General features: G+C 45.4%; 1 protein-coding gene across 3 annotated transcripts in view; it reads left to right on the top strand.

Moving 5' to 3' along the window:
- Nucleotides 1–23,505, top strand: part of GREB1 (growth regulating estrogen receptor binding 1) — a 637,715-nt gene that overhangs the window by 110,049 nt on the left and 504,161 nt on the right. For all 3 annotated transcript variants that reach the window (XM_085610685.1, XM_085610682.1, XM_085610683.1), the window contains exon 2: nt 20,822–20,978. In XM_085610685.1, the coding sequence (XP_085466811.1) occupies nt 20,822–20,978 (157 nt within the window). The remainder of the gene's footprint in view (nt 1–20,821; nt 20,979–23,505) is intronic.

Here is a 23,505-nt window from a genome sequence, read left to right as displayed (position 1 = left end):
GTAAGATCGAAACCATTCGAGAGCAGTCCCAGACACCCCAACTTCTTCCATCCTGGTCAGCAAGATGTTATGATTGACCGTATCGAAAGCGGCAGACCGGCCAAGTAGAATTAAAATACCTGATTGCCCCCTGTCTCCCCGCAGTCGAAGATCATCCAATACGGTCACTAGTGCAGTCTCAGTTCCATGGCCAGGTTGAAAACCGTACTGGACATCATCCAGCCTGGAATCTTTGATTCAAGGAACTCAGACAGACTTTTGCTGACCAGACATTCAATGATTTTTATCGGGTAGGGAACAGGGCCGGACTGGGAACCAAAACCGGCCCTGGCAAAGTGCTCGGCCGGCCACCCGGGGCTTGGAGGTGCCGCCGAGCTCTTTGCCGGGGCCGGTTTTCGGCCGATTTTGTTACAGGGCCGATTTTGCAGCTATGCTGCAAAAAACGGCCTTGTAAAAAAACGCCCCCCATGGGCCCAAAACCGGCCCCCACCCGTGCGGCGCACCGGGGGATTGCCCGGTGCTCGCTACGGCCAGTCCGGGCCTGGTAGGGAAGAAGGGAAATGGGTCTATAGTTAGCCGCACAGGTCGGATCCAGAGTCGATTTTTTCAGGAGTGGAGTAACCACTGCTTTCTTCCAACAAGCTGGAACTGACCCGGAGGTCAAAGAGCTATTGCAGATCTGACAAAGAAGAGGGAAGAGCTCGGAACCCAACTCCTTCCAGATTTTATTAGGAAGGGGGTCTAAAGGGGACCCCGAGGACACACTCCCTGCAGCTCTATAAAAAGTGTCCTCCGAAAATAGCTCAAAGTGATCCAAAAGCCTTGTTATTCGGCAACCCTGGTGTTCGGCAGTTCCAGTGATGTGCTTCTAAGTAAAACCGTAGGCCCTTACACTTTTTCTTTTAATAGATTATGTACTGTGATTGTTGCTTTTAGGGTGTCGGACCTGGTATATTCCGGCATTAGTTCCTGTTAGCTTCAGTGACTCTTTCACTAAGGGCTGCCTAACTCAGTGTGAGGGCATTCTAGTTATGGGCATTGGAGTTCTCCGTCAGGAGGCCATTCCAGGGGTGCAACAAGACCCGGCTTTCGGTGGTTGTGGGCTAACTCTTCAGTCAGTGGGGAGGGACAAGCATTTCAATCAATGTAGACAGAGATATCTTTATAGCCAATATGAGGAAAAGAAGTGCAAAACTGCAGTTTAAACATATGAGACAAACACAATCTTATTATGAGTGACAGACTGGAGTCCATATTTATCCCTAGATTCCTCACTTAGACCCTGTTGTTGGTGGCAGACCTACTTCCTGAGGCCATAATGTTGATGGAGTTTGATCCATTTACTGCGTATGGATATTTTGATTTGTGACGGGTTGATTTTACTGTGGTTAGATATCATCCATTATTTGACTTTGAGATACTGTCCGATTGAGTATCAGTCAAAGTCCGATGAGTTTTCATACTTAAGAAAGATTTGTTTGTTTTCTGCTTAATATTAGCACTTGAAATTGAAGGATCAGATTGGGTGCAATATAGCGCTAAGATAAATGCGAAAGAGGGGATAAAGATGTTTGGTACATTAGTTGTGAATTAATGTAGCTGACATGAAGGGAGCAGTGAGCTGATCTGTCTGGCAGAAAATATGGAATCTGTTTCACTTATGTGCCCTGCACTCTGATGTTGTCAAGTCTCTGTAGACGCTGGGAATGGTGAACAGTATCAAAGGCAAGGGAGAGTTCAAGTAATAAACATGCCGGTAAACCCGCTGTTGTTTTACAATCATCCCATTTGGAAATCACTGTTGCTTCTGTGCCTTAGCCATATTAGATTCTGTTTGGGAAATCTTAAAGAAAACTATTTTGGTTGCATGTAGGTATATGTTTTGAGGCAGATCTTTCAATCGCTGTATCTTTTTGGCTAAAATCAGTCTGTTATAGGCCAGTGGTCAGAAGTATCTCTTGGCTCAAAGCCTGTTCGACTTAAGAGGTGTTTTATGCAAGGCATTTCTAGTTCCATTGGGAAAAAACCTATATTCAACCTGTTCTGACTGGATTTGCTGCAGAGATAGTCATTGATATCGGTCTTCAGGCATTTGCGACATTGATGAAGGATTGAAACAGCCTTGATGAGATTAAAGGTGAGTGACCGTGAATGTTTTTCTGTTTTGTTAACTGGTAAACTGTATTGAGCGTCTGGAATTGTGGTTGAGCAGGGGGAAGGGATGCACGAAGATTGAAATTGATGGTTGAAACGTAATGCAGGTTTTCACTCCGAACAACAAGGGCAAGTGGTGAGGAGGCCTTCAGTACTGCCAAGTAATCAGGATGTTCTACGGTACTTCTACCTCAGGTATTATGGCTGGCTTACACTTTTCCCCTCTGAAATCTTCCTGCGTAGCTGTCATTTATGACCTGGAGGCCTCTCATGATGTCTGAAGGCCCCTCACCAGCGCTCTCTGTTCAAATCTTCTGCCCCGTGTTAACGGTTTGTGGCTACTCTCAGCTCTACAGCCTGTAGGTAAGCCCTTCAAGGCGTAGGACAGGTTTCCCTTGAGCAAGGTGGCTACTAGGTCACAAGGAGTGTTAACTTTACTGGCTCCAGTCAGCTTTCCTTGCTACCAACTCATTGCTCTTGTGAAGAAAGCAAAACAAAACATCCAAACTACTCACCATTTAGAGGGCGAGGAGAAGCTAATCCTACATGTGTGTACTGTGTAGAGATGGGCAATGATTGGAAATAATGTATATTTACATCAATGATTATACCGTAAGGCACAATTATGCACCTGTTTAGTATCCACAAAATAGCATATTTAAAGAATCAAGTAAACATATATGTAGTGAAAAGACCGTAAGATAAGCCATATTAATTTAACATAAACAGAATATTGCCTGAACATGTTGTTGGACTGAGAATGTTCCCTGCGGGTTGTGCAGTCATGTTGCCACGTTCTTGAATGTGACTCACTTATATCCTAGTTTTTGATATTGGCTCTGTGTGCATGCTAATATTGTATTGTAATTGTATTTATATAGCGCTTACTACCCCTGATGAGGCGTCGTAGCACTTTTTCGGTGTGTAGCACGCTACTCCGGGACCTATAGAGAATTATTGCTGAGTTAGTCTAGTGAAACATGCATGTAAATTTAACATGTGTAGAGGCCTACATTTGTCCCTGACACAAATGAAGTCTTGCAACTGTCCTGTGACCTGGATGGGTGCACCAATTGTGCTCTCATTTTGCTGACAGTGGACTACCGCCCCTGTCATGGCTACAGCAGTGGTGGCCGCATACCATGTTTTGTGAATCCACAGTCGTGATCAGACCTATCTGTGTAGCTGGCTCCCCTTGTGTAAAGTTCTACATCAGTGTACAACCTAGATCCTAGTAGTAACATCCAAGGGAGTTGTGTGTGTTTGTGGCTTGTGAAGTACATGCAGAATGTGCATGAGTGAGCCAGATTAATGGAGGCCTGCAGGTCCCATTTTGGAAGCCCCTCACCTGCTCCTATGCACAAGATGTAGGTGAGATTATTTTCAATGACAGTAAAAAGAGTACTGCTGTCATTGGTGAAACTGGAGGGAGCCGACACATCTCCTTTAAAATTCCCTTAAGCTGCTCCTGCTGAGTGGAACTGCTGATTTGTTTTCCTGTGGTATTGAAATTTGGTAGGTGTTTGGGGTGGGACTCTCATCTTTGTTGTTCAGGGTGAGAGATTTCTTTTAGGTGAAGCCAGTCCTTTGACTTTAACCTGATCACTGTTTAGAGTGGCTGGTGAAAAGCCAGTTGCAGAAACTTCACACCTCTTTGGGCCTTTGTTGTGAGTACTCCAGGCTGCAGATTACCCTGCTGTGAAGAGCATCACTCTACACTAAGGCTCTGTCTGGAGAATAGCCTAGAGAGGACACTTGACAGAAGAACAGCAGTAAACCTGTTTTGAGATTGCAGATAGAGGATCCACAAGCGTTATCTGCTTTTACTGCATAAAAATGGGGTCTACTTGCATCTTTGTGCTCCAGTCCAGGTCCTTTCACCAAGGAAGGGAGTATTTCACAGCATTCTTTGAAGACTGCTGTACAACAAACAGAACTGCTGTCTGTGTGACAACCAGCTTCCCAGAGAAGAGGGTACATCAACTGGAGTCATTACTTGCTGAAGAGCTGTACCCCTGATCTGAAGCACCTGGAAGTCAGCCTGACTGCTGAGAGAGTGAAAAAGCCTGTCAAGCTGCAGGGGTCTGACTGTCCAGGTAGTGCCAGAAACTGCCAGACTCGAGTGTGGAGGATCTACCATGAGAAATAAGACTAGAGAAATTGATCTATAAGTCCAGAAGTGTGGTTCCAAGAGGGAATCACAGGCAGGCAGCCGACCTTGCAATAGGAATAATCACGGTTGACTTCGCTACTTAAATCAAGAGCTGTGCTCATGGTGAATGTAACCACCCAGAGCTGTTCCTGTGGCTGATGTCACCACAGAAGTAATAAACGATATCCATGTTGGATGTCACCGTTGTAGCCAAGACTTGTGCACATGACGGTCACCACTATATTATTTACAGACTACTTCTAGTGGCTGATAGCGTGCTTTTTTAACACACATGTAAGTGGTGGCCCATCTGCTACCTAGTAACCCAGTAGTAGGTCTGATGCCACGTGCCCTCACAGACCTCCGTTACCTGCATTCACCGAAGGACTCACGGCTGCAGCTGTGGCTCTGGCTGCCCCGCTCTGCTGCGGCCTACCCAGACTCACAGCCACTTCTTCAACCATGCCGTCTCATCCTAGAAGCAGGCGAGTTCGAAGACACAAGATGCTGAAATGCTTAGAGACCTGCATTGTGGTGAGGCTTTGTCTAGGAGACTGTAATGAACTGAGCATAACCATAATTGAGCTGGGTTATGTGCACCTGAACCTCGATTAATGTCTCACAAAACTAACCTAATAGGAACGTGACTAGTCTCACAAGAGGAGGGACTAGAGAAGAGGAAGATAGTAAAGACAGTATACCAAGGTGTAGTAGCCTAAGTGGAAGTGCATAATATTGTACCTGCTGCAGTATACCGTGTTAAGTGTGTCAATTAAAGTATGTTTCTTATTCAAAAAAAGCACTGGGTTGGACAAACAGATATTGCTCTGCTGGGTGATCTGAGATCTGAGTTTCCATACCCCTACACTATCTCCCTGAGAAGTGTGTGAATGCTCCTAAGTGCTGCCACTGAGAGTCAAATACTGAAGGGGTGTACGTGGCCCAGTTTATGACACTAAAGTAGTACAGACTCTGGAACATCCGAGGGCCCCCACGGCCGAGGCTCAGGAGCCTCTGCTTGCCTCATATCCCCTGAACTGGATCTGAGACATGCCCTCTGCCAGAAAAGGATATGTATTCAAAGCGACCAACTATACACTGAATGCCACCTAAGTCTATATAGTCAGTGTCTTTGACTTAATACTTTAATAGTTTTCAATGGGAGTCAAGAGCACAATGGGCTCCATTAGGTATGGTGCAAGAGGCACTGAAGGAAAAAAATGAAAACAAATCTTTTTTGAATAAAACTAATATAGCCTTGGAGCCCGTCGTAGCGGGCTCTACCGGCCATTAAAGGGCCACTTCAGCGTTAACAAAGGGGTGGGCCTTTAATGGCCAGTAGAGCCCGCTATGGAGAGCACACTCACCCTTATGCATCAAGCCAAAATCCAGTCGGTAAAATACCGATTCCTTATTAGCTCCCGGTATTAAGTAAAAAATACCCAATCCCAATGCATCAACCCAAAAGCAGAAATCGGTATTTAAGGAATCCTTAAATAGCGATTCTTTAAATAGGGATTCCTTAAATACCGATTCCTTAAATAGCTCTTGCATTTAAGGAATCCCAAAGTGAGATTCCTTAAATGCAATGCATCAAAGTTAAAAAAATAGCGATTTCGCTAATAAGGGGAGCAAATTACCATGAAGATGAACTGCATGGTAATTTGCAAAAACTTTGAAAAATGCACTTTTGTGCATTTTTCAAAGTGTCATGTTGCGCACACACATGCCCTTAGAGCATGTGTGTGTGCAACATATGTGCACATATCATTTTCTGGGGTGCAACAGGGTGTCCTTTTGACACCCTGGCACCCTTGAAAGTGCTCCAGCTATTAGCGATTCGGTAATACCGAATCGCTAATACAGAATGGCTTTACATTCATTCCTATGGGCCTCCAAGCCCATAGGAATGAATGGGTAGGTATTCCTTATTACCGATTCGGTATTACCGATTCGGTAATAAGGAATGTTAAGGAATCGCTATTTGAATAGCGATTCCTACATGCATAGCCTTTTGCTATTCCTTATTAGCGATTCCTTATTTTTCGCTAATAAGGAATCGCAAATGCTAATGTTGATGCATATGCCCCTAAGTCTATTCAAACATTCCGCACCAGAGGGCATAGTGTTGTAATTTGTAAAACAAAGGCCTCACAGGGCTCGAGGGGGTTGAAATCAACAGCTGTGGACAAAAATTGGAATGTTGATGCTCCAGGCTTCTACCAGCCATTGGATGTTCGGAGCACTCCATTGTCTTTAATGGAGCGCTCAACCCTCCAATTTTCTTATACTGTTTTAAAAACCACTTCACAACTTTTGGCAATCACTAGTACTCCACAACACATGACATACCTCCGTGTGTTATTTTTAAAGCACTAGTGTACTTAAGTGAATGTATAGTGCTATAATGTGACTTTTTTAAGCACCTTATTAAATGTGTTTCAGTACTTCCAAGATGTACTTTTTAGGTCTGGCTATTGCCATAACTTATGTGATCAACAGAAAAAAGCTTTAAGAAACACAACTGTCAGAGAGCCTTTGGCTCCTCTCACATGTTACTTTGATTACAGCATTTGTTTGGGCAGACCTTGCGTGGTGCTTCTGAGAAAGAATGCACTGCTTGTTGCACTACTGTTGCCTCTTGAGTGGTGTTCCCTCACCTAACATGGCTAGCCCATTAAAATGCACTAACATGGCAGTGTGCAAGAAGAAGACCTCTCCACAATGATGTGATGGTATTGGCTAAGAATATTACTCTGTGAGCCAACAGCAGTACACCTGGTAGACGTATTACAATGTATTTCCCCCATCCAAAATGGTTGCTATGTCCAGCATGATGAAGCAACAGCATCTGAGTCTGTTTGCTTTTTTATGCCCCATTGCATTAGTGACATGCAAAACAAAAAAGGTTTGTTTTGCCTGACCTTCCTTGCACTCCCGAAGTGCTGCTCAATTCAGCCTTCGCCTGTGGTCCTGCACCACAACAGCCTCATCCCAGTCTCCCTCCTCCTACACCAACCTACAACCTCACTTCATTCTCCTCAACTTTGCAGTTCTCCATGGACTCTCCCATCTCACACAGCAGCTGTAGCCTCAGCACACTCTCCCCTCGAATACCAGCCCCTGCAGAGCGCTAGTGCCATGCAGGCCAACAGGGCCCAGAGGTTGGTCTTCATCATGGCTTCAGAAGCAGCAAAAACAGCATGACTGGCCACAGGTGACCCCCCACACCTTTCTTCACAGTGGCTGTTGCGAAGGCCCGTGGGGCTCAGTGCGGGGCCAACTTATTCCTTTTGAGCTGTAAATTCTTTCCCCAACTGCACCTCACCCTCAGCCTGCAGTATCAGTCAACACCCACTCCAGAGCACAGCCACAGTTGCAGTGCTTCATCCTTAGCCTGTTGTGCTGCTGCCTATCCTGCTGCCTTCGCCTGCTTTTACCACTCCCTCTTGGCTGATCCCCCAGCCTAAGACTGATCCCGGTTCCCACGCCAGCCCCCACAGCCTCAGCTCAATCTCCTTTCCTGTACCATCCCACGGTCTTAGTGCACTCTCCCCTCTTGCACTGGACCTGTAGTTATGGATGGAACTTAATAAACATCTAGTACTGCGGGAACGACATACTGCATTTGTAGATGTGTGCATGTTTACAAGTATTCTGTAGTTTAATGTGTGCTCTGTTACGGGTGTGGTCTGGAAGTGCTGAGTGACGGTGAGTGGTGTAAGTGCAGGTTGAGCAGTATGAGTGGAGGAGGAAAGAAATGCCTGTGCGAGTGCAGGGTGAGAGATCTGAGTGCAGGATGAGTAGTGTGCCTGTGTGAGAACTCTGTGACCAGCATGCTCTTGTGAGTGGATGGAGAGAGTACAAGGTGAGCCTGTGTGAATTGAGGATGACTCATGAACCTGTGTGAGTGTAGTGTGACCTGTGTGAATATAGGGTGATGTATCCCCAGAAACTAAGTAATTCACCTTATCCTTGGAAGTTGACAAGTGAGGATTCAGGTGTAATTTGAACAAAGGTTATCAAAGCTGATCCTGCAACAAAATGTCAGCCTTTTGGACAAGCTGAAAGTTACTTTTCTACTTTTACTTTTTTCTAGAGGTGGAAGAGTCATTGAAGGCCAGACCCAGATGCTGATATCTGGCAAAAGTCCTCTTAGAACTTTAGGCCAAGACTTCTTGTGGGTTCTTCCGCCCACACCCTTATATCAGTCACAAAGCCACTTTCCCTTCTTCTAGTGGCTAAATTGTGCACCTCTAGGCAATTACCTTTTTTCACTGTGCCTCCATGTCTATCGGTCCCTTTGTAAGACTACCTTAAAAATACCTCAATTTAGCATGTGCCCTCTACAAAAATTTCATTTTTATATGTTTTAATAGACTTTAATGTTGCTCCATATGTTCTAAAAATCTAAGCGGGGTTCACATGATAACTGACTTGCCTCGTGGTTCACTACTATTCAGGGCCCCTGGAATTATGCTGCAGAGGAGGACCAAATTATGCAGCAGTGTTGACTAAATTGTGAGTGAAGAAAAGGCATCTTATTTTAGCCTAATGGCAGTGCGCGCATCGACCATTCTCACTCGGATTGGCAACGGGATGATGTCCTCTTACTCCATACTCCATTTGTGCCACCGCGGACACAGGGCACCATTTGTTGGCAACTGTTAGATTTGGGGGTCTCTAGTTGGCAATGGTATACACCTTTGTCCAAATAGGGACCCTTGCTTCTAGTCAGGGTAAGCGGCTACACTTCTAAAATAAACCCTGCTCACCCCCTTGGTAGCTTGGCACGAGCAGACAGGCTCATCTCAGAGGCAGTGTGTAAAGCATTTGTGAACACATACAGTAATACAGGGAAGACACTACAAATGGACACCACACCAGTTTAGAAAATAAGTAATCTTTACTAGACTTAACACAAGACCAACAACAAAAATCCACAATACAATATTCCAAAATAAGACTTTAAAATGGTAGAAATAGCTTAGTTCACTTTAGATTGTAAATGCAACACTTTACTCTCAAAGTACCTGGAATGTGTAACGTCAAACAAGCAAAAGGGTCGCAGGGAAGCTGATGTGCCGTTCCTTACACTCAGGGGAGTGGATGCGTCGGTTCCAATCTGCTGTGCAGGGGAGTTGAGGCTCGCTTACTTACTGTGTGGGGAGTTGACGTGCCGGTTTCTTGCTGCGATCCGATGCGATGGCGCTCCGGTGCGATGCCACAAAATGACGTCTTGGTTACGGTGCGACAACGTAGATGCGATGCGTGCACGCCCGATGGCCATGCGGCGATTCGGTGAACTGAGCTGCGACAGGCCCTGCGACACGCTTCTCCGGTGGTGATGTGACGGTGAGCTCTGTGGCGGCAGCACACTCTTCCAGTGATGCGATGCACCTTGGCGATGCGATGGTGACAGCGGCAGCGGCGGCACGCTTACTCGGCGTTGCGACGGCAACTGCTGCAGCGGCCACACGCTTCTTGGTTGAGTCTCGCTTCCAGCTCCCAGCGACACGCAGTCTCTTAGAAGGCCCAGCACAACAGCAGGCACTGGTGGTGAAGTCTTGTATCCCTGAGACTTCAGGCAGGAGGCAAGCACAGTTCAAGCCCTTGGAGATTATTCTTCAAGATGATGAAAGCACAATCAGTCCTTTTTCTCCTGTCTTTGGCAATGAAGAACAGCACACAGCACAGGGGTAGTCTCCTCCATCAGTTTCCTGGTTCTTCTCCTCAGCAAAGGTTCGTCTTGATTCCCAGAAGTGATCTAAAGTTCTGGGGTCTGGGTCCCCCTTTTTATACAAACAAATCCTTTGTCTCTGAAGGCAGAGAGTGTCTGTAACTAGTCCAAACCAGTCCTGGGTGCACTCTGCCAGTGCACAATTTCTTCCTTTGTCAGTGTGGGCCAGGGTCATCAGACGCACCACAGGAGGTGGAGCCAGCGTTGTGGAAGGCAGGCACAGCCCTATTCAGGCCCAGGTGCTACTCCTCCCATCACTCCCAATGCAGATAGGTCTATTCACCCTGACTCGTGGATCCACCCCAACCCGTCACTCACAAACCAGACATTGAATACACAAACCTAGCAGAGGCAAGCTGGATGGTTATGTTAGAAAATACCTACTTTCTAAAAGTGGTATTTGCAAACACAGAATGTTAAAACCAACTTCACTAAAAGATGTATTTTATCATTCTGAGTTCAGGCATTCTAAACTCGAATTTCTACCGTGTTCCCTGGGTCAGTTAGGATTATAAGCTGTTATAATCAAACTGTCCATTCTGGTCTATGGGGACAGGTAGCCTTGCAATAGTAAAAAACGAAATTGGCTGTAATTCACTATCAGGACATGCCACACACATCAGGGCATGTCCTATCTTTCACATACAATGCACCCTGCCCTAGGGCCTACCTTAGGGGTGGCTAACATGTAGAAAAGGGAAGGTTTAGGGACTGGTAAGTAGGTGCACTTACCAAGTCAACAGGACAGTACTGCACTGCACACAGGCTCTACGATGGCAGGCCTGAGCCATAGTTTACAAGCTGCTCCGGTGGGTGGCACAATCAGTGCTGCAAGCCCACCAGCAGCATTTGATTTACAGGCCTTGGGCACACACGTTGCACTGTACTAGGGTCTGACAAGTAAACCAAATAAGCCAATCATGGAGTCACTAATCCATTACAATACTTTACAATAGGGAGCACTTGCACTTTGGCACTGATTAGCAGTGGCGAAATTCCCAAAGCATCTAGACCAGCAAAACATGTAGCAAAAACACGGAAGGCAACAGCGAAAAGTGGAAGGGAGACCCACGCCAATGGTACCAGGTCTAACAGCAACAAAATGTAAGTTCCAGCCTCACACCACTTCACTGCATCCCTGATGCTCACCAGAGTAATGGTGGAAAGGACTGGGAAGGGGTTAGTACAGGAGATGGAAGAGCCAAAGATTTGCCAAGGCTTAGGGGACTTTTGAGCAGAGTTTGATCCAATACAAAGGTTGGCTGAGAGAAGATACAGTGGCAGCTATAGTCCAGCCACCTGGGGCTGACAGACCCTGGAGGTGCCAAAATATTTCTATTTTAGTGTACCTGTGCTACCTTCCGCCTGAATACCACATACACACATGCATATATGGCACAGAGTGAGCTGCCATCGTCTTATGGTTGGATGTTCCTGTTAGATGAACTTGTCATCATTGTAATGTAAGTAAAATAGAAGGACTTTCAACTTGTCTTACAAAATACTTTATAGAGTTCTTCCGACGTACCCTACTATTAAGGAACACACAAGGTAGCCTTTGAATGCACTCATGGGTATGGGAAAGGCCACTGAGAGCTAAAGAGAACTGCATTTTGTGTTCCAAAGGGAAGCGCCCAACTAATGCCAGCTCTCCTGGAGACCTGGTGATGGACATACTAATTTCATTCAGTTCCTTTTGTTATCCTTACTAAAAAAGGACTCAGACCTGGCAAGTGTTTTAGTTCTTTTGCAGTGAGTTTCAAGACATACGTGGCAGAAAGGTGTAGCCTGCTTCTATGTTTGATGAAACCTCTAAGTTTTCTTCACCGGGGCGCTTTTAACGAGGTTCATAAAACATTGTTATTGATGTTACCTTTATTGATGATAGAATCTAGTAGTGTAAGGGCTTGTGTGCTTGGGGCCCTTATTGAGAACACTCTGGTGGTTTTCTGGGCTCCCGGGCCTTTGGCGTAAAGATACTCCTGAATTGACTGTGTATTTGTGTGCTTGCCTGTGTACTCTGCCCCTTGACAAAATCAAATCTCACTGCTGAATGGGATTAGGAGTTGCATGTTCACAAAGAACTGGATGAAGGAAGGCCTGAGCCTTTAAGACATTTGAATGTTCTTAAGCTGCAGTAGACTACATTTTAATCCTCTCCTCACAACTCTTTCTCAGGATTGAATATTTTCTGGTACATGATGGACTGAGTGACGAATGGGTGCTGCAAAAAATTGTCACTGCATAGTGGACCTGTGTTTTGATGTGGATAATAACACGCGATAGAATGCTCAAAATCATGTTTCGATAAGTATATTAATTTAATATGGTACGGTAGACAAAGAAGACAGGGTCCGTAGCGATATAATGCTGAGAGTTTCTGCTTCTAACACGAAATAAACGAAAGGTGAATTTGTACGACTTGAAAAAAATATGATGGGAGAGCAGTCACATATATGAAGAACCGGTGTATGAACGTACGAGGAAGGAAGCCGTTTGTGAAAGATATAATATGTTTTTTTCTCACTGAAATGAGTAGTGAAGGCTCCATTAAGGATCAGACAATCATTCTGAATGGAGGGGACATGGAAATTTCCCCCCAGCCAAGCTAATTCCACAAAGTCAGAAGATGAGGAAAGGATAAATTAGTTTCAAGTGACCCCCTCAGACTGGGAAAATCACTAGGGTATGGTGGGTTTGCAGACATTTTTATGAGACTGGAGTTGGGAAAGGTGTGTGTGGACATTTATAACAGAATCTTTGAAGATACGTTTTTTGGTTAATTGTTGAAATAATGTAACTATCATACCTAAAAAAGGAAAACTCTTGCATGACTGTCCTACTTGCAGACCTTTTTCTATGCACAATGTGAATAACAAAACCCAGACAAACGTTTGAAATATTAGAATGAGTGCAGTTGCAAAGCATTTAATGGGCGGATTAACATCATGCAGGTGTTAGATATGGTGAACTTTACTAAAGAGTGTGGAAACCCATGTGTTCCACAGAACCTGGAAAAGTATTTGATAATAGTTCTTGGAAATTCAGATGTCTACATTGTGGGTAGAAAAACATATTTTCCAGCAAAGAGTATCCTTTAAATATGATTTCTGATAAAGTGCTTTGTCTGTAAATACAACGCCCTAAAATGCTATTTTAATGGTTTGAAACATGAGATCAGCTGTAGTCTACAGAATCTGAGTTGACAAATATATAAACAATTAAGCGTCCATACTGGGTCATAAAGAGCTTTGACCAGCATCTGAGATACCTCAGGGAATTCTTTTCATTCTGAGTTTGCCCAACAGAATTGCACTAGCCCTTATTGTGGCCACATCTAGAGAGGGCTGCGTCAGAAATCAGGCTATTCATTTGAGAGGAGAACACCCCTGCCAACTCAATAAACCCTCTCTGATAAGGTCAAAACACAGATCAACCTCTGGTAGATATGGCACTGGCAGCAGGCAGTCCTCAGGGAAGAGTGTGCTATGTTCCTACAGTACTAGCAATTTTACAGGAATTAACCCAAAAATGAGCGACCATCTGAATAGATAGAGTAGAACAGGAGTTACGAATTTTTAAAATGTTAAGGCAAAAAGCAACTAAACAAGTGTGTGAGTCCTTCCAGCAGGAGCAAGGAGTGAGAAGTCAGGATTCTTTTTTCCCTCAGGGCCTTCTTCGGGTGGAGTCTTTCCACGTGAAGGGATGTTCTGCGGAGGTGGTGGTGGAGGTGGCAGGTTTATCCTGTGCACTAGCCAGTGACTGAAGAAATCCTACCATGCACTCCCAACAAATCCCGTCTTGCCCTTTTGCCTTGGACTCTGCGTGTCCTTACAGACAGCCGGAGGTGGACGGAAGTGACGGGTGGAACGCCCATGGGGCTATCTCAAGTCACTGTTGGCTGCAGTGCAGCACATTGCTTTTTCTCACTCTGATATTACAGATGTAACTCGGTCTTACTCTGTCCTCTCCAAAGAGCCGGAGGTGGACGGAAGTGACGGGTGGAACGCCCATGGGGCTATCTCAAGTCACTGTTGGCTGCAGTGCAGCACATTGCTTTTTCTCACTCTGATATTACAGATGTAACTCGGTCTTACTCTGTCCTCTCCAAAGAGCCGGAGGTGGACGGAAGTGACGGGTGGAACGCCCATGGGGCTATCTCAAGTCACTGTTGGCTGCAGTGCAGCACATTGCTTTTTCTCACTCTGATATTACAGATGTAACTCGGTCTTACTCTGTCCTCTCCAAAGAGCCGGAGGTGGACGGAAGTGACGGGTGGAACGCCCATGGGGCTATCTCAAGTCACTGTTGGCTGCAGTGCAGCACATTGCTTTTTCTCACTCTGATATTACAGATGTAACTCGGTCTTACTCTGTCCTCTCCAAAGAGCCGGAGGTGGACGGAAGTGACGGGTGGAACGCCCATGGGGCTATCTCAAGTCACTGTTGGCTGCAGTGCAGCACATTGCTTTTTCTCACTCTGATATTACAGATGTAACTCGGTCTTACTCTGTCCTCTCCAAAGAGCCGGAGGTGGACGGAAGTGACGGGTGGAACGCCCATGGGGCTATCTCAAGTCACTGTTGGCTGCAGTGCAGCACATTGCTTTTTCTCACTCTGATATTACAGATGTAACTCGGTCTTACTCTGTCCTCTCCAAAGAGCCGGAGGTGGACGGAAGTGACGGGTGGAACGCCCATGGGGCTATCTCAAGTCACTGTTGGCTGCAGTGCAGCACATTGCTTTTTCTCACTCTGATATTACAGATGTAACTCGGTCTTACTCTGTCCTCTCCAAAGAGCCGGAGGTGGACGGAAGTGACGGGTGGAACGCCCATGGGGCTATCTCAAGTCACTGTTGGCTGCAGTGCAGCACATTGCTTTTTCTCACTCTGATATTACAGATGTAACTCGGTCTTACTCTGTCCTCTCCAAAGAGCCGGAGGTGGACGGAAGTGACGGGTGGAACGCCCATGGGGCTATCTCAAGTCACTGTTGGCTGCAGTGCCGCACATTGCTTTTCCTCACTCTGAAATTACAGATGTAACTCGGTCTTACTCTGTCCTCTCCAAAGAGCCGGAGGTGGACGGAAGTGACGGGTGGAACGCCCATGGGGCTATCTCAAGTCACTGTTGGCTGCAGTGCCGCACATTGCTTTTCCTCACTCTGAAATTACAGATGTAACTCGGTCTTACTCTGTCCTCTCCAAAGAGCCGGAGGTGGACGGAAGTGACGGGTGGAACGCCCATGGGGCTATCTCAAGTCACTGTTGGCTGCAGTGCCGCACATTGCTTTTCCTCACTCTGAAATTACAGATGTAACTCGGTCTTACTCTGTCCTCTCCAAAGAGCCGGAGGTGGACGGAAGTGACGGGTGGAACGCCCATGGGGCTATCTCAAGTCACTGTTGGCTGCAGTGCAGCACATTGCTTTTCCTCACTCTGAAATTACAGATGTAACTCGGTCTTACTCTGTCCTCTCCAAAGAGCCGGAGGTGGACGGAAGTGACGGGTGGAACGCCCATGGGGCTATCTCAAGTCACTCTTGGCTGCAGTGCAGCACATTGCTTTTCCTCACTCTGATATTACAGATGTAACTCGGTCTTACTCTCGCTGCAAAATGGGCAGTCCAGTGGGAACTGTTTTTGGCGAATCCCTGTCTGTGGCGGCACAGGGCAGGTAGAATCCGTGTTCCAGTCAGTCAGTCTGGGGTGCGATGTCTCTCGCATGATTCTCAGTTGTGTGATGGTACATGTGATGGTGTCTGATCATAATATATATATATATTTTATTCTATTAGTTTCTTGAACATAAACCAAAACCAGCCTCAAGGGTATAAATCAGCAGTACGGTATGACGCATTATGCTTCGGGATAGTCTGTAGAATTTCACGATAACAAAGAGAATCAGGCCCATATCAAACTAGGGTGCGGAAGATTTAACAGGATAGTGTGAGAGAACACAATGCAAAAAGTGATGCTCCCCAAGCTTGAGGGTATCTGCGGGAGGCTGAAGGCAAAAAACAGGTAACTGTGGGATGATGGAGGGGTTTAAGGGGGGGTGGGGATGCTTTGGTGTCCGATCATTATAAGAAAATCAAAAACAGCAAACACTGCCGAAGCCCGTAGGTCTGGCGTTGGCTAGCATGTATATTTCTTTATTATTTATTGTGCATAGATAGGCAAGCTGCACGGAAATTGGCAAACATATAAGAAATATAGCAGACCTAAGTTCCTACCGTGATGTTGGACGTTGTGTTTAATTTGTTCGGCACGTAGTTAAGTGGGCCAGCGACTTTGTTCACTTTGGGCGTGGTTGGCTTTCGCGCTGAATATTAAAATGCAGTCAAGTTTTCAGGCTGTCCCCAGGGAACATGTATGTGGCAAACTTACATATCACCAGTTTCAGTGAATTATTTGCATATTTCTTGGTCATTCAGAAAATCCCACTGGGAGTTTCTTTTGGCGGCGATAGGGGCCCATTATAAAGTTTACCTTTCTGTTCTCTGCGTCCGTTTAATTACATACAATAATTTAATACTATATACGAGGCAGATTTTCGTATCCATGCATGATGTCCAGTTCGACCCATTCCTGCTGAGACTCAATGCACACTGCCCTTACTTACAACTGCCCTGTAAGTCTGTTCTGTGCGTTTGATGCGTGGCGGCTCTCTTTATGTCAGCCTGGGGGTGTCAATAGAGGCCTCGCCGGCCGCCTGCGTCTGGTGCTCAAGCGCTCAGGGGGTTGGGGTTATTGGTGAAAGGAGGGGGCTCCCAGGAAGCATCGCAGACACAGGGCACCTCTCACGCATTCGTAAAACAATTAGCCGGCGAGGGGTGGGGCTGGGAACCAGGCGAGAGTACTAAAAGGCAGAACTGCCCCTAACTTCTAAACAGGCCATTACCTTTCCGGCTGGAACTGAAAACAGAATTATTTATCCATCTGAATTAGCGGTGGCGCGGCCTGTTCTCTTTCCTGGGGGTGGAGGGTGACGGGGTCTGTCGTGCACTAAGCAGCTTTCCAGAAACACAGCCTGTGACCGGCCGCTCTTCGTGGCACTGACGTCGTCTTGCCGTCCCCGTGTGGTTTAAACGCAGCGCTGACAGGCGAGCCTACATTTGCATAGCACCCCGGCTCCTTGGAGTAGTTACTATCAGGGGGGGCGTCTGTGAAAGAGCGCCATCTGCCGTCATTCTCGGGCCTGTGGTGGCAGCCTGCGCCCTCCAGGCAAGAGGAGGAAGGCAAAACTGCAGCAGTCACTGTGACTGGACACATTTGCCTACTTTTGTTTGTGCAGTTTTATATAGCGCCAGGGCCGGCTTTAGCGCTGGTGGCGCCCTGTGCGACAGTGTTTGTTGGCGCCCCCCACGGGCGCTCCCCACAGACTCCCACACTACTACCCTTTAACAGTACCCCCTCAAGTCTCCATAGCCACTCTCTCTCAGATGTATTTAATAGCGCCACCTGTACCAGTTTAGGGTGTCAGAGCACTTTACATCACAAGCACTACACAGATGCAATCTATCATAGGTGTGTAAATCAGTGTATAGGAAATGTTCCATAATACAGAGGACTACAAGGTGTAGGAGTTGCATGTCATCCATACTGGTAGGCAGGATAGTTTAAGAGTGCTTGGTCTGGAGAAGCACAGACTCAGAAAGTAAATCATAACCCCATGGTTGGGGGTTACATTTCATAATAATGATTTTTTTTGTTTACAGAAATGAACCCTTTTTGAAACATTAGAATAATGAAAGAGAGAGGAAAACATCCTAATGCTCTAATCTCTACCTAGCAGTTTGCATGCAGGTCTTGGATGACAATAATCTGTCACTGTTCCATGTTAGGATTTTAACATCTACGCTGCTATTAACAAAAGGATCTCTCTGACAAAAGCACTGACCTATTTAAACTATATGCATTTTGTGATCTGCATGGTACACATTCTTTGCAGCACACACATTAACCCACTGTGCTACATAAAACGAGTTCAAACTTCCACTTGACAAAACTCCTTTTCTCTCCAGGAAGAACATTAATCACCAAGTTATCTTGACATTTTTAGGTCTCGCCTGACCCAGCGCATGCGCTGGTCTGGCGAGACTTATTGAGAGGGCTCCAAAACGTGCTACCAGGCCAGCCTAGAGCTACATTGCATCTGCGCGGGTGCGCGCGCCGCGATTTACCGCGATTACTTTCACTTTACGGCCACTTTGATGTTTGATCGTGATCGCGATCCCGATCACTTTTACTTTCGCGGCCGCACGGCCGCTTTCCATAGCCAATAGGTCTTGCTTTTGGGACCTTATAAGTATTTAGTTATGCAACTGTTGCATGGCTAAGCACTTATAAGGTCCCAAAGCCGAGACCTATTGGCTATGCCAATGCTTGTTATTTTTGTATGACAATTGCGGAGGCCAGCAATGTAGAAGCTGGTGCTTTTAAAACCATAAAATACTTCCAAATAGGCGCCCCCTCGAAGAGTCAGCACCCAGTGCGGTGGCACCGGTCGCACCACCCTAAAGCCGGCCCTGTATAGCGCAAACTCTATCCAAGGTTTCAGAGCGCTTTACATGAGCACCAGTTGCATTACAGACGGACACCATATTTTTTTCAGTGGCACAGGGAGACTAAGTGATTTCCCCAGAATCCCAGGATGTTTTAGCCTCTCACCAAACTCGAACCTGGTTCTCTAGCTTCAAAGTCGGCCGCTCTAGCCCTTAAGCCACATCCTCTGAAATGTCCACGTTTCAGCTCTGAGTCTCGAGGCCTCACTTCGAGGATACTTTGAATTGTATTGCCGTTGCAGTTATATACTGGGACACTATGTGGTGGTGGGACCAAATTATGCGACAAGATGGACTAAATTATGCTGCAAGAAATGGCATATTATGCAGCATAATACAGCACATTTTGTGAAAGTATTACTTTATTATTTTGTCATTGTTATACATGGTAAGACGGTCTGGGCATAGGTTTCACCTCATTAGTACCAGTTTAACACCCACATACTGCAATAAGCAACAGAAAGGTGACCAGTAAACCTTTACGAAGGGCCTTCCACTGCGTAGCAACACATTATTGGTGCATTTTTTGTGAGCTAGAAACAGCACCCCCCCCCCCCCACTCCGTTTAAACATGCTGATTATGCAGCAGATGATGAATTATCTGGCGAATGCAGCAGATCCATAATTATGCGGAAAACACCCCAGTAGCTCTGGTTATATTGCGTTTACTGCCGTTGATGAAGCATTAAAGCTCTTAGCAGATAGAAGCATGCTGTGCCAGAACCTGACACTAGTAGTTTTATTAAACTGTTGGTTAATTATGGTATTGCTTTATGGTAGATTACATTATTAGAAGTTGGTAGTCAACTCTCGCCTCTTGCAACTGTAATTAAACTCTCAAATTCACTCTAAGCCTGGCCATGTAGACTGACTCAAAGATGGATCTACTTCGTCATTTACTTTGTTTATGTTTTCATTTTTATTTAGCTTGTTTTGTAGCGCTCCCGGACATGAAGGTGATAGGGTGCTCTACATGAAACATAATGTTCCATTTTAGATGGGGTTAATGCCCCATGACCTGGAAATGTAGGAAGAGTGAAAGAAAGAGAAGAACATTTGAATAACAGTTCTTAGAGCATTAGAATAGCAGGTCCGTGTGCACCGGGATTCGGGAGGACTAATTTGGGTGAATTTAGTTGAGGAATTGCCTGATGAGGTGGGCTTTTAGGCGCTTTCTGAAGGTGCTAATCTAGGTGAATCTTCTCAGTTCAAGCGATAGAGTTTTCTTGAAATATACACAAGATAAAACAAGCCAGTCCGCGCACAATCAGCCATTTTCATTTTATGGAAAATTTGGTCTTCACTCACTTTTTCATCAAGAATATTTGTATTTCAGACCTTGTATCTTGTCTTGATTGCTACTTTTCTTATTTTTTGCTCTTCCTGCTTTCTCCGCTTTCACTTCGTAGAGCATGTTTAATGTTGTGGTCCTTCATGGATGATGTGTGTGCGCATACTACGTCCCTCATTACGGATGGGTTTATAATTCCAGGGGACTGTGTCTTACTGGGTCCATCGGGATTATACATTTTGTGGGAACACCTACAAATTCTAGCTCAGACTAAGTTTCCAAAGGAAAGCTGCCACGTGTGCTCTTGTGCAGCCTCAGGCCCTTTGTGGCTCAGTAAGAGCCTTTATTTTGCTGATTGCTACATTTAAGTGTTGCAATGATACTGAGTAGCAACCTCTGCCCAGCTAGTATTAACATTGTAAAAACAAAAAAAAGTTAAAATCGAGAAGTAATACTGCCACAAAATGAGCTATTTTATTCCTCAGAATTTTCCTTTAGATAACTTTAATTTAGTTAACCCTGCCTCGTAATTTCTTCCTCCACCGCCGCATAATTCCAGACAGCCTGATTAAACCCAATGAGAAATATTTATTTTTCCACAGAAATCGTATTGCCGCTGCTTTCAGTTCCGTCGCGCGAGGGCAAGCTGCCCTCGGGGAGTGCTTGAATCAATAGGATGAATAGGTCTGACCCGGCAGTCTGTGGTGAATTATTGAGGCGGTTTTCCGGGCAGTAAATTCCTGCAGCGCGCGCGCCGGGGCCGCCGAAGCGCTCGGTTTCCTCGGGCCTCTGTACAGCGCGTCCTGCATCGCAGCAGGCGGCGCTCGGGGTGTCAGCCTGACATTGTCGAACGGTTTCATGAACGAAGGACGACATATAATGTGTCATTTTCTTTCTCTTTTTTCCCCCTCTTGGACAGATGGGAAATTCATATGCCGGCCAGCTGAAGACGACGCGTTTCGAAGAGGTTTTGCACAACTCCATTGAAGCCTCCCTCCGCTCCAATAACTTGGTGCCCAGGCCGATCTTTTCGCAGCTTTACTTGGAAGCCGAACAGCAGCTGTCGTCACTCGAAGGTAGGGGACTTAATATGAACACGTGCAGGGATGCAGGTAAGTTGGGACGGGCCCTGTTTGGTTTTTCCAAGTTCCGGGTCCCCCGAAAAAATCAGTATTTAAGAACAGTGGTTGGTAACCTGTGCTCCGGTGAACCCCCCCCCCCACCCCTGTCTGTGACTGCTTAGAAAATTAAATAATATTAATAGTTTAATAAAGGGTATATAAATAAAACAACAAAATGTACAATTGAAACGTTTAAAACGTTCTGTAAATGCGAAGGGTTTTGACATTAGAGGCTAAAATTGAAGTCGGTATCCTCAGATTGATTGGTGGGAGCAGTGCAAGGGCTGTAAACAATAAGGGGGGACGTGGGGGGCCTTTTCTGCTCACTCGGGAGCAGGAGGCCCAGCATAAGCAAGGGCCCAAACGAACGTATATCAAAGGTAGGTTATGCCGTTCCTCTCAAGTCACCCACACTTCACCATACGGCATTTGGATAAAAAGATCTCCTCTAATATAGGGAGCCCGTTGGGTATTGCACCGCCGACCCAACGAGGAGCAGCCCAGATGATGAGGCATGACACCTGCAAGGGTGTGTGAGGGCATTACTATCCAATCTATGGATTCCCAACACTGACCCCATTTCCTGGGGCTCCTGGGACTCCTGTCTTTCCTGACTCTGCACTCTCTGACTTGATAGGAACGGCATAACCTACCTTTGATAAGCAGTGCAAGTGCATCAAACCGAATATAGTATGGCGAATGAGAGGCCGGAATTGAATTTAGAAAAGCTCCAACCTCCCTATTAAAATTAAAATGTTGATTTTTAAAAATATTTGTTTGTGAATTAAATAAAATATGTAATCATTTCTTTGTTTAATAAAAGCTTGTTTCTGTAATTTTGTGTATTTTTGTGTTAGACAAATTATAAAAAATGCTTAGGCAGGCTTCCAGTAATGACTCAGTGGGGGTCTCTGGATTCTAATAATGATTAAGTGGGGGTCCACAGAAGTCATAATGTTAAGAACCTCTCAAGACTACCCCTTGCTGTGCTTTTGAACAGTGCCACTTAAAATATAGCAGCACTACCAAGTAAGAACACATCACCACTTCAAGTACATATCACAACTTCAACAAGTGCACATCACCACTTCAAGATGTACACATCACCACTTCAAGTACAAAGCACCACTTCAAGTCCACATCTCCACTTCGAGTACACATCTCCACTTCAAGTACACATCACCTTTTAAAGAAGTACACATCACCACTTCAAGAAGTACACATCACCACTTCAAGAAATACACATTACAGCTTCAAGAAGTACACATCACCACTCCAAGAAGTACACATCACCACTTCAAGAAATACACATTACAGCTTCAGGAAATACACATCACCACTTCCAGAAGTACACATCACCACTTCAAGAAATACACATTACAGCTTCAGAAAATACATATCACCACTTCAAGAAGTACACATCACCACTTCAGGAAATACACATTACAGCTTCAGAAAATACACATCACCACTTCATGAAGTACACATCACCACTTCAAGAAATACACATTACAGCTTCAGGAAATACACATCACCACTTCAAGAAGTACACATCACCACTTCAAGAAATACACATTACTGCTTCAGGAAATACACATCACCACTTCAATTGCACATCACTGCTCCAAGAAGTACATATTGACATGGTACCATCTCAAATTCTACAGCACCTCAGCATCATCTGTTGCATGACTCCAAAACCCACAATTCAACCCAGAATATTCAACCCAGAATCCATAGCACCACACGAAAATAATAAGCAGCAGTCCTGGTTCTTGTTCAAATATCTATGACAAAGGATTTATGACAAGGAGCTACTGTAACAAATATTCCAAAATCAGAACACGGTCCCAATGAATAGTATTATTTTGCGTGCCCCTACAATGCGGACCTCAACAACAAACTTAGGGCCATATGTATCAAGCAAAATTGCGATCGCAAACGCCGAAATTCGCCAAATTTTGGCGTTTGCGATCACAATTTTGCTAAGTGGTATGTATGAAGGCAAATCTGCGTGCAAAATAAGGAATCGCAAAATTTGCGATTCCTTATTTTACAATTGCATTTAAGGAATCGCAAATTTTGCAGTTCCTTAAATGCAATGTAAGAAGCACCAAAAAAGTGCAATTTGGCCTTAAGGAATCGCAAATTACCACCAACTACAGGTTGGTGGTAATTTGCGATTTCTTTCAAAAATGCATATTTTTGCATTTTTCGAAGTGGCATGTGGCGCACACACATGCCCTTAGGGCATGTATGTGCGCCACATGTGCACCCATGCTCATTTCAGTGGTGCAACAGGGTGTCCTTTTGACACCCTGGCACACTTGAAATTGCATTCTCAATTTGCGATTCTCTACTTGAGAATCGCAAATTGAGAATGTCTTCCCATTCATCCCTATGGGCGTCTAGGCCCATAGAAATGAATGGGGTGGTATTCCTTAATTGCAAATTGCAATTTGCAGTTCGCAATTAAGGAATA

This window comes from Triturus cristatus, chromosome 6, assembly GCF_964204655.1.
Source record: "Triturus cristatus chromosome 6, aTriCri1.1, whole genome shotgun sequence".
Lineage (NCBI taxonomy): Eukaryota > Metazoa > Chordata > Amphibia > Caudata > Salamandridae > Triturus > Triturus cristatus.
This window is presented reverse-complemented; position numbering and strand designations above follow the sequence as displayed.